Source organism: Emys orbicularis, chromosome 1 (genome assembly GCF_028017835.1).
Source record: "Emys orbicularis isolate rEmyOrb1 chromosome 1, rEmyOrb1.hap1, whole genome shotgun sequence".
NCBI classification, from domain to species: domain Eukaryota; kingdom Metazoa; phylum Chordata; order Testudines; family Emydidae; genus Emys; species Emys orbicularis.
Genome location: NC_088683.1, coordinates 97,342,800 through 97,361,453, shown reverse-complemented (window position 1 = coordinate 97,361,453; position 18,654 = coordinate 97,342,800). Strand labels below are relative to the sequence as shown.

The following is an 18,654-nucleotide window of genomic DNA, read 5'->3' as shown; positions in this document are numbered from 1 at the left end:
GTCTGACTCCTCCCTTCCCCCTCCCCCCCACTAACTATTACAGAATTGTGGTGTGGAGCACCTGGCAATATTTCACAGCACACAATGCAGATAAGCTAGAAGTGGGTGGAGACAGGCAATGGAACAAGAGAGAATGGTGGAGATAGCGGCCGTGGGGGCAGGACTGGATGGAGTAGCCAGAAGCTGGGGGTCTTGTTGCTTATGGTGGTGCAGGGGGAAGGAGAGGGTACATGAGGGGATGCAGGCTGATCAGTGTCTTGCCCTTCTTCATTGGTAGGTCTTGATGGGTTAGCTATATTTTTATATCCCTTACTCTGGTGACAAGTGGCAGCAGGTTGGATTGTGAAAGAAAAAAGGGGAACCGCTCTAACAAGCTCATTTTGGTGGCAGAGATATTTAAATTGGACACCGTCTCCTCTTCCCCACCCAACAGCATCCTGGGAATGCACATCTTTGGGTGCAAATTCAGCCTCCGGACAGACACCGGAGACACTGTCCCTGACCGGAAGAATTTCGACTCCCTGCTCTGGGCCATCGTCACTGTGTTCCAGGTGAGTCCACACAGCTTCCATGGGCAAGCCAGACAATGGGATCGGAGGGGGATCTCAAAGTGAATTGGATCAGGAATTAGTTGTAGGTTTGTACAATTGAATGTTACACTCATTCCTGATGCCTCAAAAACCAACCCACGAGGCTCCAGCATGTGATGCTGAGAGAGGAGCGATAGGCACACACTGTAATCAAGCAGCTGACATCTTTGCGACCTCCAAGGAGCAACAAGGCAATGGAAGGATGCGGTAGTTAGAAAGGTCAGAGCTGTGGGGGCAACTCCTGTGTTTAATGTTGTCGCCGTAGCGTGCACACTATGCTTGTGTGTGTTTGTCTCTTCCCTTTCGCTTGAGGTCTCTTGAGTTATTGCCATGGAGACAGCGAGAGAGATGGACCATGTTCACTGATGGCAATCATTAGGCACCTGGGGTGGGATGTTGGGAGAAGATGGGGGAGCCTCACTCTGCAATAGGCATGTGGTGGTCAGATGATTTTCCTCTCACTGCTCGTTATTGCAGCCTCCTTCCTCTGTAATCCCTTTCACTCTCACTTTGCTCTAGGGGCTCACGCTGCCTCTCTTCTGTCTTGCAGATCCTGACCCAGGAGGACTGGAATGTTGTGCTGTATAATGGCATGGCCTCCACCTCACCATGGGCATCCCTTTACTTTGTGGCCCTCATGACCTTTGGCAACTATGTCCTCTTCAATCTGCTGGTGGCTATCCTGGTGGAGGGCTTCCAGGCTGAGGTGAGTTGCCACTCCATGGAGGTGAGGTGCAGATGAGGGAGATGGCCTGAGGGGACGAGGAGGGGATCCCAAGTTATGACGTTCTAGTTATGACATTCCCTTTCCTCCACTGATATGGAGGAGGGGGTTAACAATTTCCACCCCATCCTATGCACCCTGCAAAGGTGACTCAGTCCCCCTCCATGGGCCAGGAGTTCAGCAACTAAGCACTTGCAGACCACACAGGGATTTCTCTATCATCTGTGGCAATGGACAATCAGAGGGAACAGAATCCTTTCCCCTGGGGGGCTCATGAATCACAGACCTTTGCTTTGATTTTTCCATTCCAGGGTGATGCCAACCGGTCGTACTCAGACGAAGATCAGAGTTCATCGAACATGGAGGAATTTGACAAATTCCTGGACAGCCGGGATGGCTCAGGTCAGTGGATCCTCCCACCTCATTTGCTCTTGTCCTACCAGCAGCTGGGTGAAAAATGTAAATGTTCAAATCTCCCTAAAATCTCATGCCTCTTTCCAAGGTGGGACCAGAATGCTTTGGCCCTGCCTAAAGCACTTTCATGGCAATGCAGTTTTATGCAATTTTGTTTGTTTAAAAGTCATTGTCAGCTTGCAGTCACTTGCGAAAATTAGAGCCATGGCAAAATTCTGTAATGCTGTAGCTAGGAGAACAAATGTGCTCCTTGGAGGGAGGGATAGCTCAGTGGTTTGAGCATTGGCCTGCTAAACCCAGGCTTGTGAGTTCAATCCTTGAGGGAGCCACTTAGGGATCTGGGGCCAAATCAGTACTTGGTCCTGCTAGTGAAGGTAGGGGGCTGGACTTGATGACCTTTCAAGGTCCCTTCCAGTTCTAGGAGATAGGATATCTCCATTAATTATTATTATGGATAGCGAAGCAGGTAGGAGATATTGCATCAAGTAGGAGCAGGGAGGCATTACTACATCTGCATACAGCATAGGTGAGCCCATTGCTGGAATTCTGTGTCCAGTTCTGGTGTCTACACTTAAATTGGAAAGGATTCAGAGAAGAGCTACAAGAATGATTTGAGATCTAGAAAACATGTCCCATAGTGAGAAAGGAAGGAAGCTAAATGATTTAGTTTATCCAAGAGAAGGTTAAGAGGTGACTTGATCATGGTCTACAAGTGTGTACAGAGGGAAAAGATTTCTGATGGTAGATGGCTCTTTAATCTAGCAGAAAAGGGCATAATGAGATCCAATGGGTGGAAGCTGAAGCTGTGGATAAATTCAGACTGAAATAAGGGGCACATTTCTAACAGTGAGGATAATTAACCATTGGCATAGGCACCAACTGCGTGGGTGCTCCGGGGCTGGAGGGGAAGCACTCACCGGGCAGAGGGGAAGTCGGCACCTATGACTTACGGCCTGTGTTATACAGGAGGTCAGACTAGGGGATCAAAATGGTTCCTTCTGGCCTAAATATCTATGAATCTAATAGAAAAGAGCAGCATATCACATTATTAAGAATATTTTGATTTCTTCTTTCTCCCATCTGTGCCTCTCCCTGGCACCCCGCAGGAGCAAATTAAAGCAGGTTTGCTGGATCCTTAGGGTCTGTGAGCAGTGAGGGAGCCCAGTGCAGCAGTGAGTCAGTGAGAATTCAAAGCAGACTGGGAGGAGGAGTGTGTGCATGGGAATTTGGAGAAAGATAAAGGATTTCCAAGGAGGCCACAAAGTTTTGGTGGATCTGGGCCCCAATGAGTCTCAATCCGCCCCTCAGTATCTCAGCCCAGCAAGTGGATCTGAGAAAAACAGGGAACATGCCTAAAATATTCAATGGCTGCTGGTCTCACAGTCGTAGCATTTGTTTCAGATGTGTGGATGACTGCCCCCTAATTCTAGCAAATGGGGGCACTGTCTCCCTCACGTGCTCCCAGGCAAGAGCCTCGCAGCGTGAGCCTGCAGGGAAAGCTATCTGATCGGCTCGCCACTGGCTCTGCCTGGCCTTAAGCAGAGCTCTCTTGTAGGCACACTCCCTGCTCTGGGTCCATTAGAGCGAAGGAGGCTGAGCAAGTGGACTCAGCTAGGTGAAAGCTGTTGTGTGAAACACCCTTCCCCCTCCAAAGCCAGAAGAGAGGGAATGCTGCCAGCACTGCCCAAAGGGGCAGGGAGAAGAGACAAGGAAGAGAAGATGCTAGGGGGTGGGTAGAGAGAAAGACAAGTTGCATCATCACTTTTGTTTTTCTGCACCCCACCTCGCCTCCTAGAGGTATGCCATTGAGAGGCAGAGGTAGTTCAAAGGACTCTGAGGAATCAGTGCACCTAGTGCTTGGGAGAGAGGCCATGGCCTCAAGTCCATCACTGTCCTGACCCACCCTTTCCATACAACCAAAAGACAACAAGAAGCAGTGTTGGGTTCTAACAGGGCTAAACAAACTGAGCATTAAAACATTCACTGAATGGTGCAGGAGGAAACCGCAGAGGGGAAAGGAATGTCTTTTTCTCTCTTTCTTTCTCTCTCTCTGTGTTTTTCTGCTCAGATCCCAGGCTCTGTGCAATTCCCATGACCCCAAATGGACACCTTGACCCCACCCTACCTTCTTCCAACCAGCCAGTGGCAGCTGGTGGGGTCACAAGTTCCGCCCGGAATTCCCTGCAGCCAGACCAGATCCTCATTGCCCTGGGTTCCAGGAAGAGCAGTGTGATGTCACTGGGGAGAATGACCTACGACCAGAGGTCACTGGTGAGTGAGTAGAACCATGAGTAACATACTTCTTCTGAAACCCAGGGGATCCGTTGTCTCAGTGCCACCATCTTGGAATTCCATCGGGGGTCTACCCCTACTGGAAACTTACTAACAGAAGCTTGTTGCCTGTCCCCATTTAGCCTGAGGTGGTCGCAATTTCCAATTTCTCAATCCATATTCCACCATGACTGGGTGTAGGATTAAACTGCCTTGTTATCTCCTTGGAGTCTTCCCTCAAGAATGAAATGTGCATTGATCTCTTAGCCCTCCACTGTAGTTCTGGAGCACAGAGCATGGAATTATGGTGCCCTACCTCCTCGGTAACATAAAAAACACATGGAGAGCTTCTGCCATTAGGTCCTCCTAACAGGTCCTCTACCTGGAGAAGTTTCTGGAGCCCTTAGTTCAGGTGAAAATCAAAACCTTGAGCTGCAGCACCCTTTCCTGTCCTAGGCCTGCCACCCCTATCTGTTCGTCCAGACAACCATCACTCACAGTTCTGCCAGTGCACTTCGATCCTGTCCTCTAGCACCCCTGTTAGTTCAGTCCTTGGCCGCCTCAACCACCAACACACACAGCTTTACTGGTGCACCTCAATCCTGATGTGCGGCATACCCTGCTATCCCAGCCCTTTGTTTCTCCTGAGCAGAGATGGCTGCCGGTAACAATTGGTGTTGAGATTTGGTGATCGGGAGGACTAGGCTGAGACCCTCAAACCCATATCTCTTGCTTTCTCCTCTCATTTAGATTGTAAACTCTTTGAGGCAAAGATTTTGGGCTGGGTTTATCCATCACCCTGTCCCTTGTGCACCAGTGCAAAGCAAGTGCAAAATGCTACCTGCCTGATTTTGTACCACTTTCCACTGCTGTAAATGACTACACAAGCCCTTTGCTTTCTAATTTAGCTTATCTGTAAAGTGCCTGGCACACAGCTGGGGCTATAAAATAAATATGACAGTGACCAATTAAGAATTATTAATTAATAATAATAATAATTAATTTTATGCCAGATTTAGAGGTCACCTTTGAGTTCACAAAATGCCTCTCCTGGAGGGGTGGGAGAGCAGGGCTTTGTAATCTTGTATTAGGAGATTTAGGGGCCCCAAGGGTGAGTCTTTGATATAAACTGCTGAGACCCCATCTTCCCTGTGACCCGAGACACTGAATCCCTGTCTCCCTCTCTTACAGTCTAGCTCTCGCAGTTCTCACTATGGTGCATGGGGCCGCAGCGGGGCCTGGGGGAGCCGTCGCTCCAGTTGGAACAGCCTGGCTCGGGGACACAGCCTAAAACACAAGCCTCCGTCTGCCGAGCATGAATCTCTGCTGTCTGGGGAAAGGCACAGGGTGGCGGATGGAGAACGAGAGGGGATGGGAAGGGCCCCTCATCACCGGCGAACGCTCTCCCTGGACACCAAAGATTCCTGTGATCTGGTGGAGCTGACGTCATCAGTCCCATCCAGTCACAGGGCAGCGCGGAAGGTGGGTGTGGCTCTGGGCACCAGCGAGCACCAGGACTGCAATGGCAAAATGCCCAATATCGCTAAAGAGATTTTCCCGAAGATGGACAACCGCAAGGAACGTGGAGAGGACGAGGAGGAGATAGACTATGTGAGTACAGGGAGCTTCACCAAAGGAGCACCAAGGGCTTACAAGGGGGACAGCAATCACAAGAGATGGGACGTGAGTTATGCCAGCCTGGGAGACGTTCATGCTCAGGGCAAGAGCAGATTGTAGAATCCCTATGGGCTAGCCTAAGGTCTCTCGGAGCCTCAAGCCGAAGAAGACCAGAATGCTGCTTCTTAGCCAGCCTCCAAGGCTCCGGTGCCCAGAACTGAAGAGATTATTGTGACACTCCAGTGGGGTCAGGGGAAATGGAGATTTTAGCAGAAGTTTTCACTGTATAAAATGACATCACTAGGACTTCACTTAGGAGGAAAGATGCCAGTAGATGCCCATTCTGCCTTAGGCTCATTGGTTAGGCTGTGGACCCAGTACTCTAACTCCACTTTCCCTGAGGTTCGTGGGTAGTGCTGGTACAAAGATCCAGTGCGCGCTAGGCAGTGTCAGTGTCAGCGTTCCACAGCAGAGTACAGGCTAGCATCAGGTTCAGTTTTAAGGAGTCAGAAGTGAATCTTGATACTCTTCCTTCTGGGAGGAAAACAGGCTTATGGAATAGCCGCCCCAATTAATTTTCCACCTGCCTCATCGCTCCCCCTGTAACTATGACATCAGCTCATTTTCTCATGTGGGGTTGGGGCAGAGAGGGCAGAGAGAGGAGGATCTGGGGAGGTAATGTATCCAAGTTACTGGTATTTTAGGTTTAAAGAAAAAAGACAGATTGGACTTCTCAGTGAAGTGGGGAGGTGGCCAGTGACAGCCCATTCCCTTGTGTCCTGCAGAGCCTGTGTTTCCGCATCCGAAAGATGATGGATGTCTACAAGCCAGACTGGTGTGAGATACGGGAGGATTGGTCCATCTACCTCTTCTCTCCACAAAACAGGTTCATCCCAATATTGTCAGTGGAGGGGTGGTTTAGTATAATCCTGTTGCAGCAGCCATATACGTGGGTTGGATGCTGAGTCTGCAGCTTTAAACTTTCAAAATGGGAACGATTTTGTTGCTTCCAGTCACAGCCTCTCCACCCAACTCTTGTTTGATCCCTGAGGTGGGGGTAGAGAAGGGGAATCCTGAAAGGCTACTGTTGTTTTCCTTCCAAGGGAATGCTCCCTTTTTCTTCAGTGTAACTTAAGGCAAGGCAGAGAATACTAACTCTGACCAAAAAAGATAAAGAATGTATTATTAACTAATCTGTGCCATTGGCAATGTCTCTGGTGGCACAAGAGTGGGCCCCATTGCATTAGAGGCCACAAAGTTGACTTATTAGCAATCCTGTCGCACTGTTTAGGCAAAGTTAGTATTCGCTGCACTTAACAAAATAAATATTAGAACTCCTCCTCCTTCCACCAGGAGGAAACAGTGTTTATCACCAGCTATCAGCATGCTGCACCACAGGGTAACAGCTCATGGAGATAAGAGGGTTTCATCATAACTGTTGGAAGATGAATCTTGGCTGCATGTGCTGATCTCCTACCTATTGTATTGGTTATGGCGGCTTTTAGAGAAGCTGGAGGGCTAATTCCTGTGGCAATAGAACTAGTCATCTATTTTCATGGCAGTGATTCCTCATCAGCCGGCAGCACAAGGGAGTGTGATCCCTAGAACACTCTGGTAATCCCAGCACAGGCATATCACGATAGGAAATTCTAAGTTGGGGGAGAGGGGGGTGGGTTAAAGATTGTGACTCATCATCACCCTGTGGGAGCAGAGCTTAGAGAGGAAGGGTGGTGTGGTGCTTTGGGCATGTCTCTGGGGCTTGGGAGACCGAGGTTCAATTCCTTGCTCCACCACAGATTTCCTCTGTGACTTTGTGTAAGTCACTTAGCCTCCCTATGCCTCAGCTCCCCATCTGTAAAATGGGGATAACAGCTCTGTCCTACCTCACAGAGCTGTTGTGAGGAGAAATAAATAAAAGTACTGTGGTGATGGGGGGGGGCATATAAATAACTAGGATAGACAGACAGAGCTTAGGGGATAAGGTCCTTACAAATGCAGGTGGTTTTTCAGGAGGAGCTCTTTAGAGAATTATTACTTGCATTGAGGCAAGCTCAGTCATGGAGCAGGACCCTGTTGTGCTAGGTGCTGTACAAACATCGAACAAAAAGACGGTTCCTCCCTGAACAAACGTGTCTCCTTTCCAGTCTGGTAACATGCACAACCGGGCAGCTGATTTTACACATTTCAGGCAGAACTCTTACTCCCTGCCATACCAAATTTAATTTCGCCCCAGGCACGTGTCCTTTTGGAACTTTCTTGCAGGTTCCGCATCCTCTGCCAAACCATCATTGCTCACAAGCTGTTTGACTACGTTGTTCTGGCCTTCATCTTCCTGAACTGCATCACCATTGCCCTGGAGAGACCGCAGATCGAGCATCGGAGCACCGTGAGCAAACTTGCACCCTCAGCCTTTTTTGGCTGAACACAACCCCTGGACGGGTGTGGTGGACAAAGTTCATTAATTCTCTGGGCATTGCATAGGCTCTGGATAACCCCCAGCACTGGAGAGTAGCCCCCATCCCCCAAACACACACACCCACCCCCGTGATTTCTCTGTATACAATAAGAGGCCTGCTTGCCTCCTTTTCAAGGCCTTAAAATAGTATAATCCTTCTTTCTCAGGAGTAGCTTCCTTTGTCATAGAAGGCAGAAGGGTCCTTCCAGGCCTCATGGTTGGGACGTGGCTTGCCAATGGGAGTCAAATAGCCAGGGACCATGAAACTAAAAGAGGGTGGTAACCTGGCTATGTAGCAGTGTCCCAGTGGGAATGGCATGCCAGGATTCAAATGTGCTGCTTCTGCATTGGCTTTGAATGTGGATCTGGGTGCTGTGGTTGGGGAGAGGCTGGTGTGCTTCAGTGGGTGAATATATTCTCGGTTCTCCTCAATTCATTCTTAACAGAGGTCACAGCTGACATGGCTTTTTGAGCATCTTTGCTGAGTCCACATTGCCAAATGACACCACAGTTAGGCGAAGTCTGGGCTCAGGAGAGGTCCAAGAGTGGGGTGACAGGGCTGGGCTGCCAGTCAGCATCGTGTTGCCTTGCAAGATGATGAAAGGCTCCATAGCTGGATTAGCAGCAGATGCTGCAGATCACGACTGCAGTGCATTAGCAGAGCTGTGTGGGAGTTGCAAGATTGGAGTAGCTGGGAACACTGAAGGTCAGGACTGAGGTGCATTAGCTGAGACAGGTGGGATGAAGGTTGTTCAGCATGTGCCCTTGGCTGTAGCCAGTGCTCTCAGTTCCACCTTCACAAGACAGTGAAATTTGTCAAGTTCATAACAAAGGATTTAGTAAACTCACAGAAGTGTGAAAATGCCTCTCGGTGTTTTAGGGGCTTTTTTCTGTTCTTTCTAGGAGAGAATCTTTCTCACCGTATCCAACTACATTTTCACGGCAATCTTCGTAGCTGAGATGACACTAAAGGTGAGTCACCTGGAGACAGTCAGCCTTTTCCCATGTGCCATGGGCCCAACACATCTGCCTTCTACTCGTCCATCCATCCTCTATAGTCCATCCATCCTTTCAGTCTTCCAAGGAGGTCCACCCACTCCTTGTGAACTCTATCATGGTAGGGGCATGTCCAGCCGTTGGGTTAGAATCTCATTTTCAGATTTGGATGCATGAAATTAAACACCTTTTAGACATGATTTAGTTGGGAATTGGTCCTGCTTTGAGCAGGGGGTTGGACTAGATGACCTCCTGAGGTCCCTTCCAACCCTGATATTCTATGATTCTATGATTCATCTAAACAAGGGGCCTGGTTTTCAGAGGTGATGAGCATTCACAGATTCCATTGACTTCGGTAGCATCTGCTGGTGGTCAGCAGCTCTGAAAAGCAAACCACTTATTTAAGTGTCTGCATATGGATTTAGGTGCTTAATTTTACATACTCGAGTTTGAAAAATTTGGATTAAGTCATTTACATAAAGTCACCAGAAGAGCATGAACAAGCCCTTGTCTTCTGACTGCACGCACCTTGTCATATCCTCTGAACATCACCATCTCCCTCCAGCGCGGTAGTGCTCGAGGGAGTGGAGCAGATATTGGTTGAGAGGGGAGAGGACTTCATCAAGGCTTTGGTGGGTCTTTATTGTTTTTTCCAGAACATTTGCACTCCAGCATTTGATTTCTGTGCCATCCATATCTCCATTTTTACTTCACAGACTGTGGGTCTTTTCTGAGAAAGGAGATGAGTGTCATGGAAGGGAGAAAGATGGGTCCTCATTGCTTCGTTACCTGTTGCTATCGAGTTATTAAGTACCTTCCCCTCTGGATGGTGGAGAGTTTAACTCCCCATGCTCTCCCTGCTCCTCTCCTGTAGGTGGTCTCTCTAGGCCTATATTTTGGGGAGCAGGCCTATCTCCGCAGCAGCTGGAACATCCTAGATGGCTTCTTGGTCTTTGTGTCCCTCATTGACATTGTGGTCTCAGTGGCCTCTGCTGGAGGAGCTAAAATTTTGGGGGTGCTCCGGGTCCTCCGACTGCTGCGCACCCTACGTCCTCTCAGGTGAGAACTCCATGGGCAAATTCCTAGCCTTCCATCCTCTCTCTCACTGTGTCCCTTCCTTTATCCACCCAGGAATGGCTCCCACACAGTGCCAGTATTAGAATATGCTTTATGGAGAGACAAGGCATTGGCCAAGACCCCCGGGCTAAACCCCCCCCCCCCACACACACACACACACATACATACACACCTTAGCGACCTGTTGGGCTGTGCATCAGAAAAGGGCTGAAGGAACATCCTACTAGGGACGAGAACGTTGTGTAGTGTCCTCTCCACTGGAATGTTTCTCTTAACTGTGCAGCTTCTCCTCCAGCCCCTAAGGTAGTCACTGCAGTATCCTCATTAGGTAACGTGCCCAAGTCCTGCTGTGAGGGACTCAAACCCATGGCGTTCAGGCCTACGGGAGAGCTCGCTCTCCACTGGATGATAACTGCACCATGATATCTGGGATGCCACTGTTGTCTGATTCTGAAAACACAGAGGAAGAAAGAACTCTGCCATCTCTCTGTGTCACCCCCTCACGCTCCGTCCCTTCCAGGGTCATCAGCCGTGCCCCAGGCCTGAAGCTGGTGGTGGAGACACTCATCTCATCCCTCAAACCCATTGGGAACATTGTCCTCATTTGCTGTGCCTTCTTTATCATCTTCGGCATCCTGGGCGTGCAGGTAGGGTTGTTGTTGTCTATCAAGCACCCACAACGCGCTCGACACTGTACTGCCAGGTTGGAAGCGTAATGCAGACACAGTTAAGCAGATGGAGTTGTGTCTGGGGGGAGGGCCAGGCATCTCAGGACACCTGCCTGATCCTCTGCCCCACTCTGTCCCCCTTTGTGTAGTTCTCATCATAATGATCCTTAAGCCTTTGGCAGTGGCAGGTGGGGTCAGTGCTGAGGTCTTTCAACAGTAGAGACTGATATTCAGATCACGGCATTAGCAGAGCTGTAGAGAAGGCCCAGGAGTGGAGTAGCAGCTGGGCGTGCTGCAGGTCATGACTGTGATGCACTGACAGAGCAGTGTCAGTTGGAGCAGCCGCACAGGGGCCTGCGCGATGCCTGGCTCTAGGCAGTTCTTTCTCTCCCCTTCACTCCAAGCGCTAAATCCACCCACAATGTGGTGTGTGTCGGGGGGGGGGGGCAGGCAGGGGGAGGTTAATCCTCCTTATTTTAGGCTTGTGCTGCAGAGGAGTGCTGGAGTGGGTGTTACTTCCATCTCAGAGAATGTGCTATACTTAGTCTGTATGCAGACCGTTCTGATGAGCCTGTACAAATGCGCAATCCAGTACCCTCCATATGGAAAAGGAGCCTGGGGCAGAAGAACCGCATCAGTGTCCCTTTATTTAAAAGTATCGGAGAAGCAGGCGATATTTTTCTGGGTCTTTGCTCTCACAAGAGATCTTTTTCCTTTCAGTACACTTAGCAGCCATCTGAGGGAGCGGATGGCTCTGGGGGATTGGGCATGGGGCATTTCATCTCTAGGTCATTGGTTCCAATCCAGCCCCAGCAGGCCACCACATGGCTGTCAGACTGGGAGGACTTTCAGTCACTGCTGACCCAGGGCAAGATTATAATCAGTGACAAAGAGGCGAAAGGCTCCGCGTCCCACTCCTAATCTGAGGAGCTTCCTATTGCTCTTTGTCCCCTGACACTGAGGAAGTCTGAATGAGACTCACTGACCAAATCACTTCCATCTTATAGCTCTTCAAGGGGAAGTTCTACCACTGCCTCGGGGTTGACATCCGTAACATCACCAACAGGTCTGACTGTGTGGCCGCCAATTACAAGTGGGTACACCAAAAGTACAACTTTGACAACCTTGGACAGGTACGTGCGGGACCCTCCAAGCCCCTCCTCTCAGGTGAACCTGGGTTGTGCTTTGCCCCTTTGGGTCTCTCCCGCCAAGGCCACATTCACTCATTTCGAGGGGAAGGGTGGAGTGTTCCAGAACACACTCTGGGCCAGAGGCGGCAGTCATGTGAACGGGGGGTCGGGGGGTGGATGCTGGTTAGACATGGGTGTCCGGGTTAAAGCGGAGTAACTCGTGTAAGGATGCCGCTTCCATGCTGAAGGGGCGGAAAGGGGGATGTAACAGCTCAAGCAACTCACGTGAAGCCAGGGGATGGGGGGCAGGGGGCTGCTTTTCCTTACACTCTCCTAGGAGTGCCTCTTTTTGCTAGCCCCTGAGCTCCCTCAACATGTAACACCCGGTTCCTGACCCATGCTTAGGGGTGAATCCTGCCTTCACTTGCACAGGTGCACCTTCCATTGGCGTTGCATGTAAACGATTGCAGCTTTGAGTCCTTACGGCCTGATTCTCTGAGCAGGGTGTTAACTCGCTGACATCAGGGCAGTTAAAAAACAGTGAAAGGAGAATCAGGCCCTTCATAAGCAACTTACACCCCGTTTACATTGCTGGGGAGTTGGGCCAATGGTGTCTGTGCAATCTGCATGTCTGCAGTCCCCTTAGGCTCCACCATGGAAACGTCTGCAGGATTAGCAGAATCCTCCCTTCCTCTCTGCAGCCTCCCTACCAGTCCAGTCAGTGGAGTGCTGCCTTCTAAGGCAAGGGGCCAAGCCGAGCTCTCTGGTTTCTGAGCTGAGGCCCATGCATGCAAGTAGGGAGGCTTCCTCAAAGGCAGGGGTGGCCGGTGGGTGTTTTCTGATTGTGTTGGCTAGTTCTGCCATGGCTCTTGTAGATTTCGCCATGTCTCTGGCTTTGATATATTTTCACAGACAAGCAGCAGGCATGTCGTGCTGGGGTTTTCTGTGTTTTAATTCGTCAGCCTGATGCAATAATTGCCGAGTTCACTTGTCTCTGGGGAGGGGAAACCTTTTACTCTGGTGCTTCCACAGAGCAGACTTGCATAAAGGTCCCTCTCTGCTGGCAGCTCCCCTCCCTCTCCCATCTGTTAGTAGTTATGCAGATGACAAGTGCTTGGAGGATGACACCTTGAGTTTTAATTATGTTTTGTGCCTAAGAACTTAAAACCTGAACCATCCACACTCCACCGCACACAGATGCTCCGTGCCTGATGTGTTTCTGTTGTGTTCCAGGCCCTGATGTCCCTCTTCGTTCTGGCCTCCAAAGATGGTTGGGTCAATATTATGTATAATGGACTAGATGCTGTGGCTGTTGACCAGCAGGTATAGACACTTCCTTCCAAACTGATCATGCCATCTAGACCTCCTTCAGGCAGGAAGGTGGAAGCATGCTATATCAGCCAGCTTTTGGTACTTCCTCTCCACCCAATAGCATTTTATAGCATTGCTCTGATCCTCTCCCATCTGCAAGCCCCTTCTCTTCACTTTCGTTATTACTGGTGGGTCGGGGCCGTGGTTCTGCGTACGCAGGGAGGCGTGTTTGGAAGTGATTAGCCTGGTGGGCATTCATTGTAGCTCTTGTCCTTTATTCAGCTGGGGAAGTTGTGCAGGCTGGGTCCTTATGTATCCTGTGATATCTTCACAGCAGCAGTCGCCCATGTCTTTCTTGACATGGTGCACCCACCTGATTTACAGTTGGTTCCTCTAATTGCTTATAAACTGGGATTCTCTGTCCCTGCAACTAAGTCCCAACGGTGTCCAAAACTCATATTGACTTGAGTAGTGCAGGGTCAGGCCCCTGGCGAAGGCTGCAGCGACAGAGGACTGAATGGCCGTGAAGATACTACCCTTACCCTCTGTTCTCAGCACTAGAAGTGCTGTTGGTCTTTTAAAACCCTCAGTGGTGAGAAACCTAGAAACTCAAGCCCTCCTTTCTACTTGATCCTGACTGACACCTGGTTTCAGGCACCCCTCACCTTTCAGGGTTTCCCCCATTGCACCTTCGAGGTGCAATTTACTCACCCTCAGCCCAACACACCTTTTCTTCAGGTATCTTTAGTGTCTGTCATATTCTCTGATGTTTTAATTGTCCATTTGATCTGTTGTTGTGATTATATTGCAATTGTAAGTGCAGCATCCTGAGTGCTTTATTATTAATTATTATTATTATTATAAGCTTGTCCTTGACTTTCAGACACTCAGTCTATTTGTTGCGCCTACCCTCATTTTCATAATCCTTTCCCAACCAGACAGTCACAATCTGTTGATCTCCCTCATTTTCACAATCCTGCCACGTCCAGCCAATCACAACCTGCTGCTCTCCTTCATTTTCATAATCCCACCTCAGACTCCTAGTCAGCTAATCACAGCTTTTCTTTTCTTTTCTTTTCTTTTCTTTTCTTTTCTTTTCAGCCAGTGACCAACAACAACCCCTGGATGCTCCTTTACTTCATCTCGTTCCTCCTCATTGTCAGCTTCTTCGTACTCAACATGTTTGTGGGGGTGGTGGTGGAGAACTTCCACAAGTGCCGGCAGCACCAGGAGGCAGAGGAGGCACGCCGGCGGGAGGAGAAGCGCCTCAGGCGCCTGGAGAAGAAGCGCAGGAGTAAGGCACAGCCTAAGTGTTTGGTTGGTTCGTAGGCCAAGGTTTTCTGAGAAAAACCTCCTCCTCTTCTTCTTTTATTTTTTGACTGATTAGTTTCTCTATAACAGCGTCTATGTCAATGCTCTCAGCACTGCTCTCCTTTTGGTGGGACACGGCTGCCAGGCTGCTGTATGCACCACCGGGCCTGACACTCCCAGCCAGCTACCCTCGAGCCAGAATCCCGGCAACAGAGGGAAGAGGTGACAGGGTGCCTGATGGCAACTGGGGGTGTTGGGGAAGGCACCTGTTTTCTTAACACCTTGCCTCTAGAAAATAACACATTCATAGAAATGTGTGTGTGTATGTGTGTATTCTCATCAACAGGGAACCTCCACCCAGACACACATACTCCAGCCCTCAGGGATTTAGACACTCCTTTGGAGAGCCCTGCAGCACCAGCCAGTGCTGTTGGGTGGACCCCTATGTTAATCCTTTCCTGTGTAATGCAAAATGAGGCAGGGAAGAAGAGGAAAAAATCCATGCGGTGTTCCTGGGCCTTTCTATTCCTGTGGCAGTTTCTCTCATTGGGTTCCAAGGCTTCCTTAGAACCAAGAGGGTCCCCCCACAGTGATGGTCCCCACGTGTCTGTTTCCTGTGCTCCAATGAGAGAAACATCACAGATGCACACTTGACCTGGACCCTGGCAATCACCCCTGCTCCTTCCTACCCCTACCCCGGAGATCCTGGCTGATTACCCTCCTCCTTTCCAAGCCCATGGGCTTCCGTCTTCCTTCCCCTTCTTCAGTTTTTCCTCTCCCTGGTGCCACCTCTGGGTGTCTCCTGGAGCCATTTGCTCCTTTTTATCATTTGTGATCTTAATTTGTTGAGGCATGAAATGCTGATTTAGTGCCATTCCCACAAACATAGGACTAACAGATTCTTTCTATCGCTCCCACCTTCCCTCTCTTGTCTCCCCCTGCCTCCTCCTTCCTTTTACACTCTCTCTTTCCTCACCATTTCTGTTTTCTTTCTCTGCATTCTTTATTTTATTTGTCTCCTTTTTCTATCTGTTTCCTCTGCTTCTTCCTTCTCCGTTCCTGTTTCTGTCTCTCCCTCCCTACCTTTCCATTGCTTCTATTCTTTCCCCCACTTTCCTTCCTAATTCCCTTTGTTTCTCTTCCCTCTCTCTTCTATCTTCTCTTTCTCTCTCTCTCTCTCTCTCTCTCTCCCCCCCACTCCCATTGAAGAGGCGCAGCGCTTGCCGTATTATGCCACCTACTGCTCTGTCCGCCTCCTCATCCATTCGGTCTGCACCAGCCACTACTTGGACATCTTCATCACCTTCATCATCTGCCTCAACGTCGTCACCATGTCCCTGGAGCACTACAACCAGCCAGTGGTGAGTGAGTTCAAGGGACCAAACCCTGCCCCTACCTCCCTCTCTTTCTTTTCCCCATCTCATTTTCCATAACAAAAGAGACTTGACACTTTCCCTTCCAAGCAGTCAAACACATAAGGGGTCACTAGATTATAAGTAAAATTTAGCAGCCATTAGAGATTGACTTCGAAGAGCAGCATATCCCAGCATACTTTGCAGAGGGGGGTCAAATGGCAACCCAAAGGAAATCTCTATATATTCTGTAACCTTTTCTAACTTCTGTCTTCCTCAAACCTATCCTGTCTGCAATGCCTCCTCCCCACTCCTTATCCTGGCAATCCCACCTGCTCAAAACATTAGCCAGCGACTGATTGCGTAATTTCACTACAGCTGCCGATGTCATGATCCACCATGATAGATGGTAGAGGAGGGTCCCTGTGAAAACTGTCGTGCAAAATTCTGCAAGAGTTAACTCAGCTGTCAGGGTGATAGAGGGAGTTCTTTCCACTGTCATGTGGATGACCCAAGTTTAGCCTCGTGGCTTCTCTTTGTAGTTTCCCTTGGGCCCCAGCAGAGGGTGGCATACTGCCCCTGGGAGCTAGAGCTTTGCACTGCTAGATGGATCAGATTTCAGTTTCTCAGTAGCCAGCCCCGACCCTCAGTGGAGTGAGTTAGGAGTGCTACAGGGGCTGGCACACCCAGTCCTTGAATAGCTGAAGAGAGCCCCTCACCCAGCCACCCTCCTTCCACAAGAGAAGCAGTGTGGACAGACTCTGAAGAGAGTCCGACCTAGTTTCTCTCAGCTGGAAGAAGGGTGATCACAACAGAAGGTCTTGAGGGTTGTGAAAGATCAATATTTGGGGTGGGGGAGATTGGGAAATCCTCAATATTTGTTGAGAGGGTTACAGACACGTGCGGAAGGGAGGAAATATGTGCTGAAAACGGGGCTTTCTCCCTCTCTCTGAAAGCACCACATTCACTGCTATGTCTGTCCAGAAGCATGCAGTTCCAGGAAGCCTTTGGTAACCCCCCGAGGGGTTTGAGGTGACAAATCTGATTTCATAGCTGGAGCTGGTTATATTAGAAGTGACCAGGGCTGTGACTTGTCTATTGTTGCTCAGATTCACTGCCAAGTTTTTCCTCTAGGTCCAGCTTATCTTTCTTGTTGGCTGTTTAATTTTGTTACTGTTTATCCTGTGTTCCTGAACTGCCCCCTCATCCCCCCTGGATTCCTCACAGTGTTCCCTATATCCCCTATTTGTTCTGCAAAAATTAGCATCCCTTATTCCTTCTCACCCACACATCACATCTTGGGCAAGTCAGTTAGCTTCCCCGTGCCTCAGTTTCTTCATCTGTGCAATAGGGATAAGCATACCCATTTCCTCACAGGCGTATGGTGAGGCTTCACTAATCAGTTCTTGCGAAGTGCTTTTAGATTTCCAGGTAAAATGTGCTGTAGACATGCTACATGCAATTAATAGAAACCCTCTGGTAACAGTGGCACCAATTCAGATATTTCTTTGGGGGAGGGATAATTCCAGTCCCCGCCCCCTCCGGCAGGTCTCCTTCAGCCGGGGAGTCACCCTTCTCTGTACAAAGGGGCACCCAGGTCAAATTTCAGTGATGCTGTGACCACGCAGCCAGAGCGACATTCGACTGCTCTGTACTGATTTATTATGGAGCCACTGTTTAAAAGGGAGCAGGCCAGGGTCTGTGGTACTTTGAGTAAGTCTAAAAACTTTTTTGGGGGAGGCAGTATTCACCCCCACAGCCCTCCCTAGCTGGTGCCACTGTTGGTGGAGAACAGGGACCTCACACGGGAGAACCAGGGCAGCAGAGTAGAGGGCGGAAGCTTGCTAAACCCCCGCCTAGTCCCCAACCAGAGACATGTGGTTTCCCCTTACTGCAGATAGCGATAGGTTATTTGCTCTGATGCACTCTCCCTGCCTGACGCATTCCCTGTAGATTTATGGAAGCCATTTATAGGGTAACACCTGGGTGATGTCCCATGAACCTGATGCTGCTGCTGTCGGAGGTGCTGGGTGATGATGCTTTGTTAACCCTTTGCACACCACCGCCCTTCCCCAGGCCTGCCCATTCTCCTGAGCCATGACTGGGCAGAGCAGCAGGTATCCTGAGAGCCCCTTGGCATGGGAGTGCAGTGTGATGGCTGCTGCCCTTGGTAAGTCTGTGCCAGCCTTCAAGTAGTTGCAATCCAGGATTTGGCAGCTCCCTCCTGCCTCCACCATTCCTGACCAGTCAAGCAGGCTGGAACTCAGTGACTTCACAAGCACGTCTGTAGTTAATGCCTCTCACTCTCCACCTCTCTCGGCCTCTCTTTCCATCCACAGTCTCTTGAGACTGCCCTGAAGTACTGCAACTACATGTTCACCACAGTCTTTGTGCTGGAGGCGGTTCTGAAGCTGGTGGCGTTTGGACTGCGGCGATTCTTCAAAGACCGGTGAGCAGTAGGGCACGCAGGTCGTCTGGTGAGGCAGTGAAGTTTGGGGAGGGATCGGTATCTGCAGTGGAATCCTAGAGCATGGGGGCCTCAACTTCTTCCTTGTTCCAGGTAGCAAAGATCTTACTAGCTTCACCTTAAACACACTGGAGCGATAACCAGTTAATAAGAGTTATCCAACCTTTCCTCGTGTTGGAGTCTGCTGATTGGTCCAGGAAGCAGAGTAGACGGGAGTAGAATAAATGACATCCAGTCATATTAGGCTCTAACAGTCACAGCGAGGCCTCCG

The 18,654-nt window shown here is 49.8% G+C and overlaps 1 protein-coding gene across 1 annotated transcript in view; it reads left to right on the top strand.

Annotated features, from left to right (window-relative positions):
- The window catches only part of CACNA1I (calcium voltage-gated channel subunit alpha1 I), a 244,787-nt gene that overhangs the window by 200,890 nt on the left and 25,243 nt on the right, over positions 1-18,654 (top strand). The window contains exons 12-26 of the mRNA XM_065422053.1: positions 434-551; positions 1,141-1,296; positions 1,626-1,716; positions 3,797-3,999; positions 5,191-5,610; positions 6,402-6,502; positions 7,879-8,002; positions 8,975-9,043; positions 9,942-10,126; positions 10,665-10,791; positions 11,820-11,945; positions 13,176-13,265; positions 14,355-14,547; positions 15,774-15,925; positions 18,256-18,365. Coding sequence (XP_065278125.1) covers positions 434-551; positions 1,141-1,296; positions 1,626-1,716; positions 3,797-3,999; positions 5,191-5,610; positions 6,402-6,502; positions 7,879-8,002; positions 8,975-9,043; positions 9,942-10,126; positions 10,665-10,791; positions 11,820-11,945; positions 13,176-13,265; positions 14,355-14,547; positions 15,774-15,925; positions 18,256-18,365 — 2,265 coding nt within the window. The remainder of the gene's footprint in view (positions 1-433; positions 552-1,140; positions 1,297-1,625; positions 1,717-3,796; positions 4,000-5,190; positions 5,611-6,401; positions 6,503-7,878; positions 8,003-8,974; positions 9,044-9,941; positions 10,127-10,664; positions 10,792-11,819; positions 11,946-13,175; positions 13,266-14,354; positions 14,548-15,773; positions 15,926-18,255; positions 18,366-18,654) is intronic.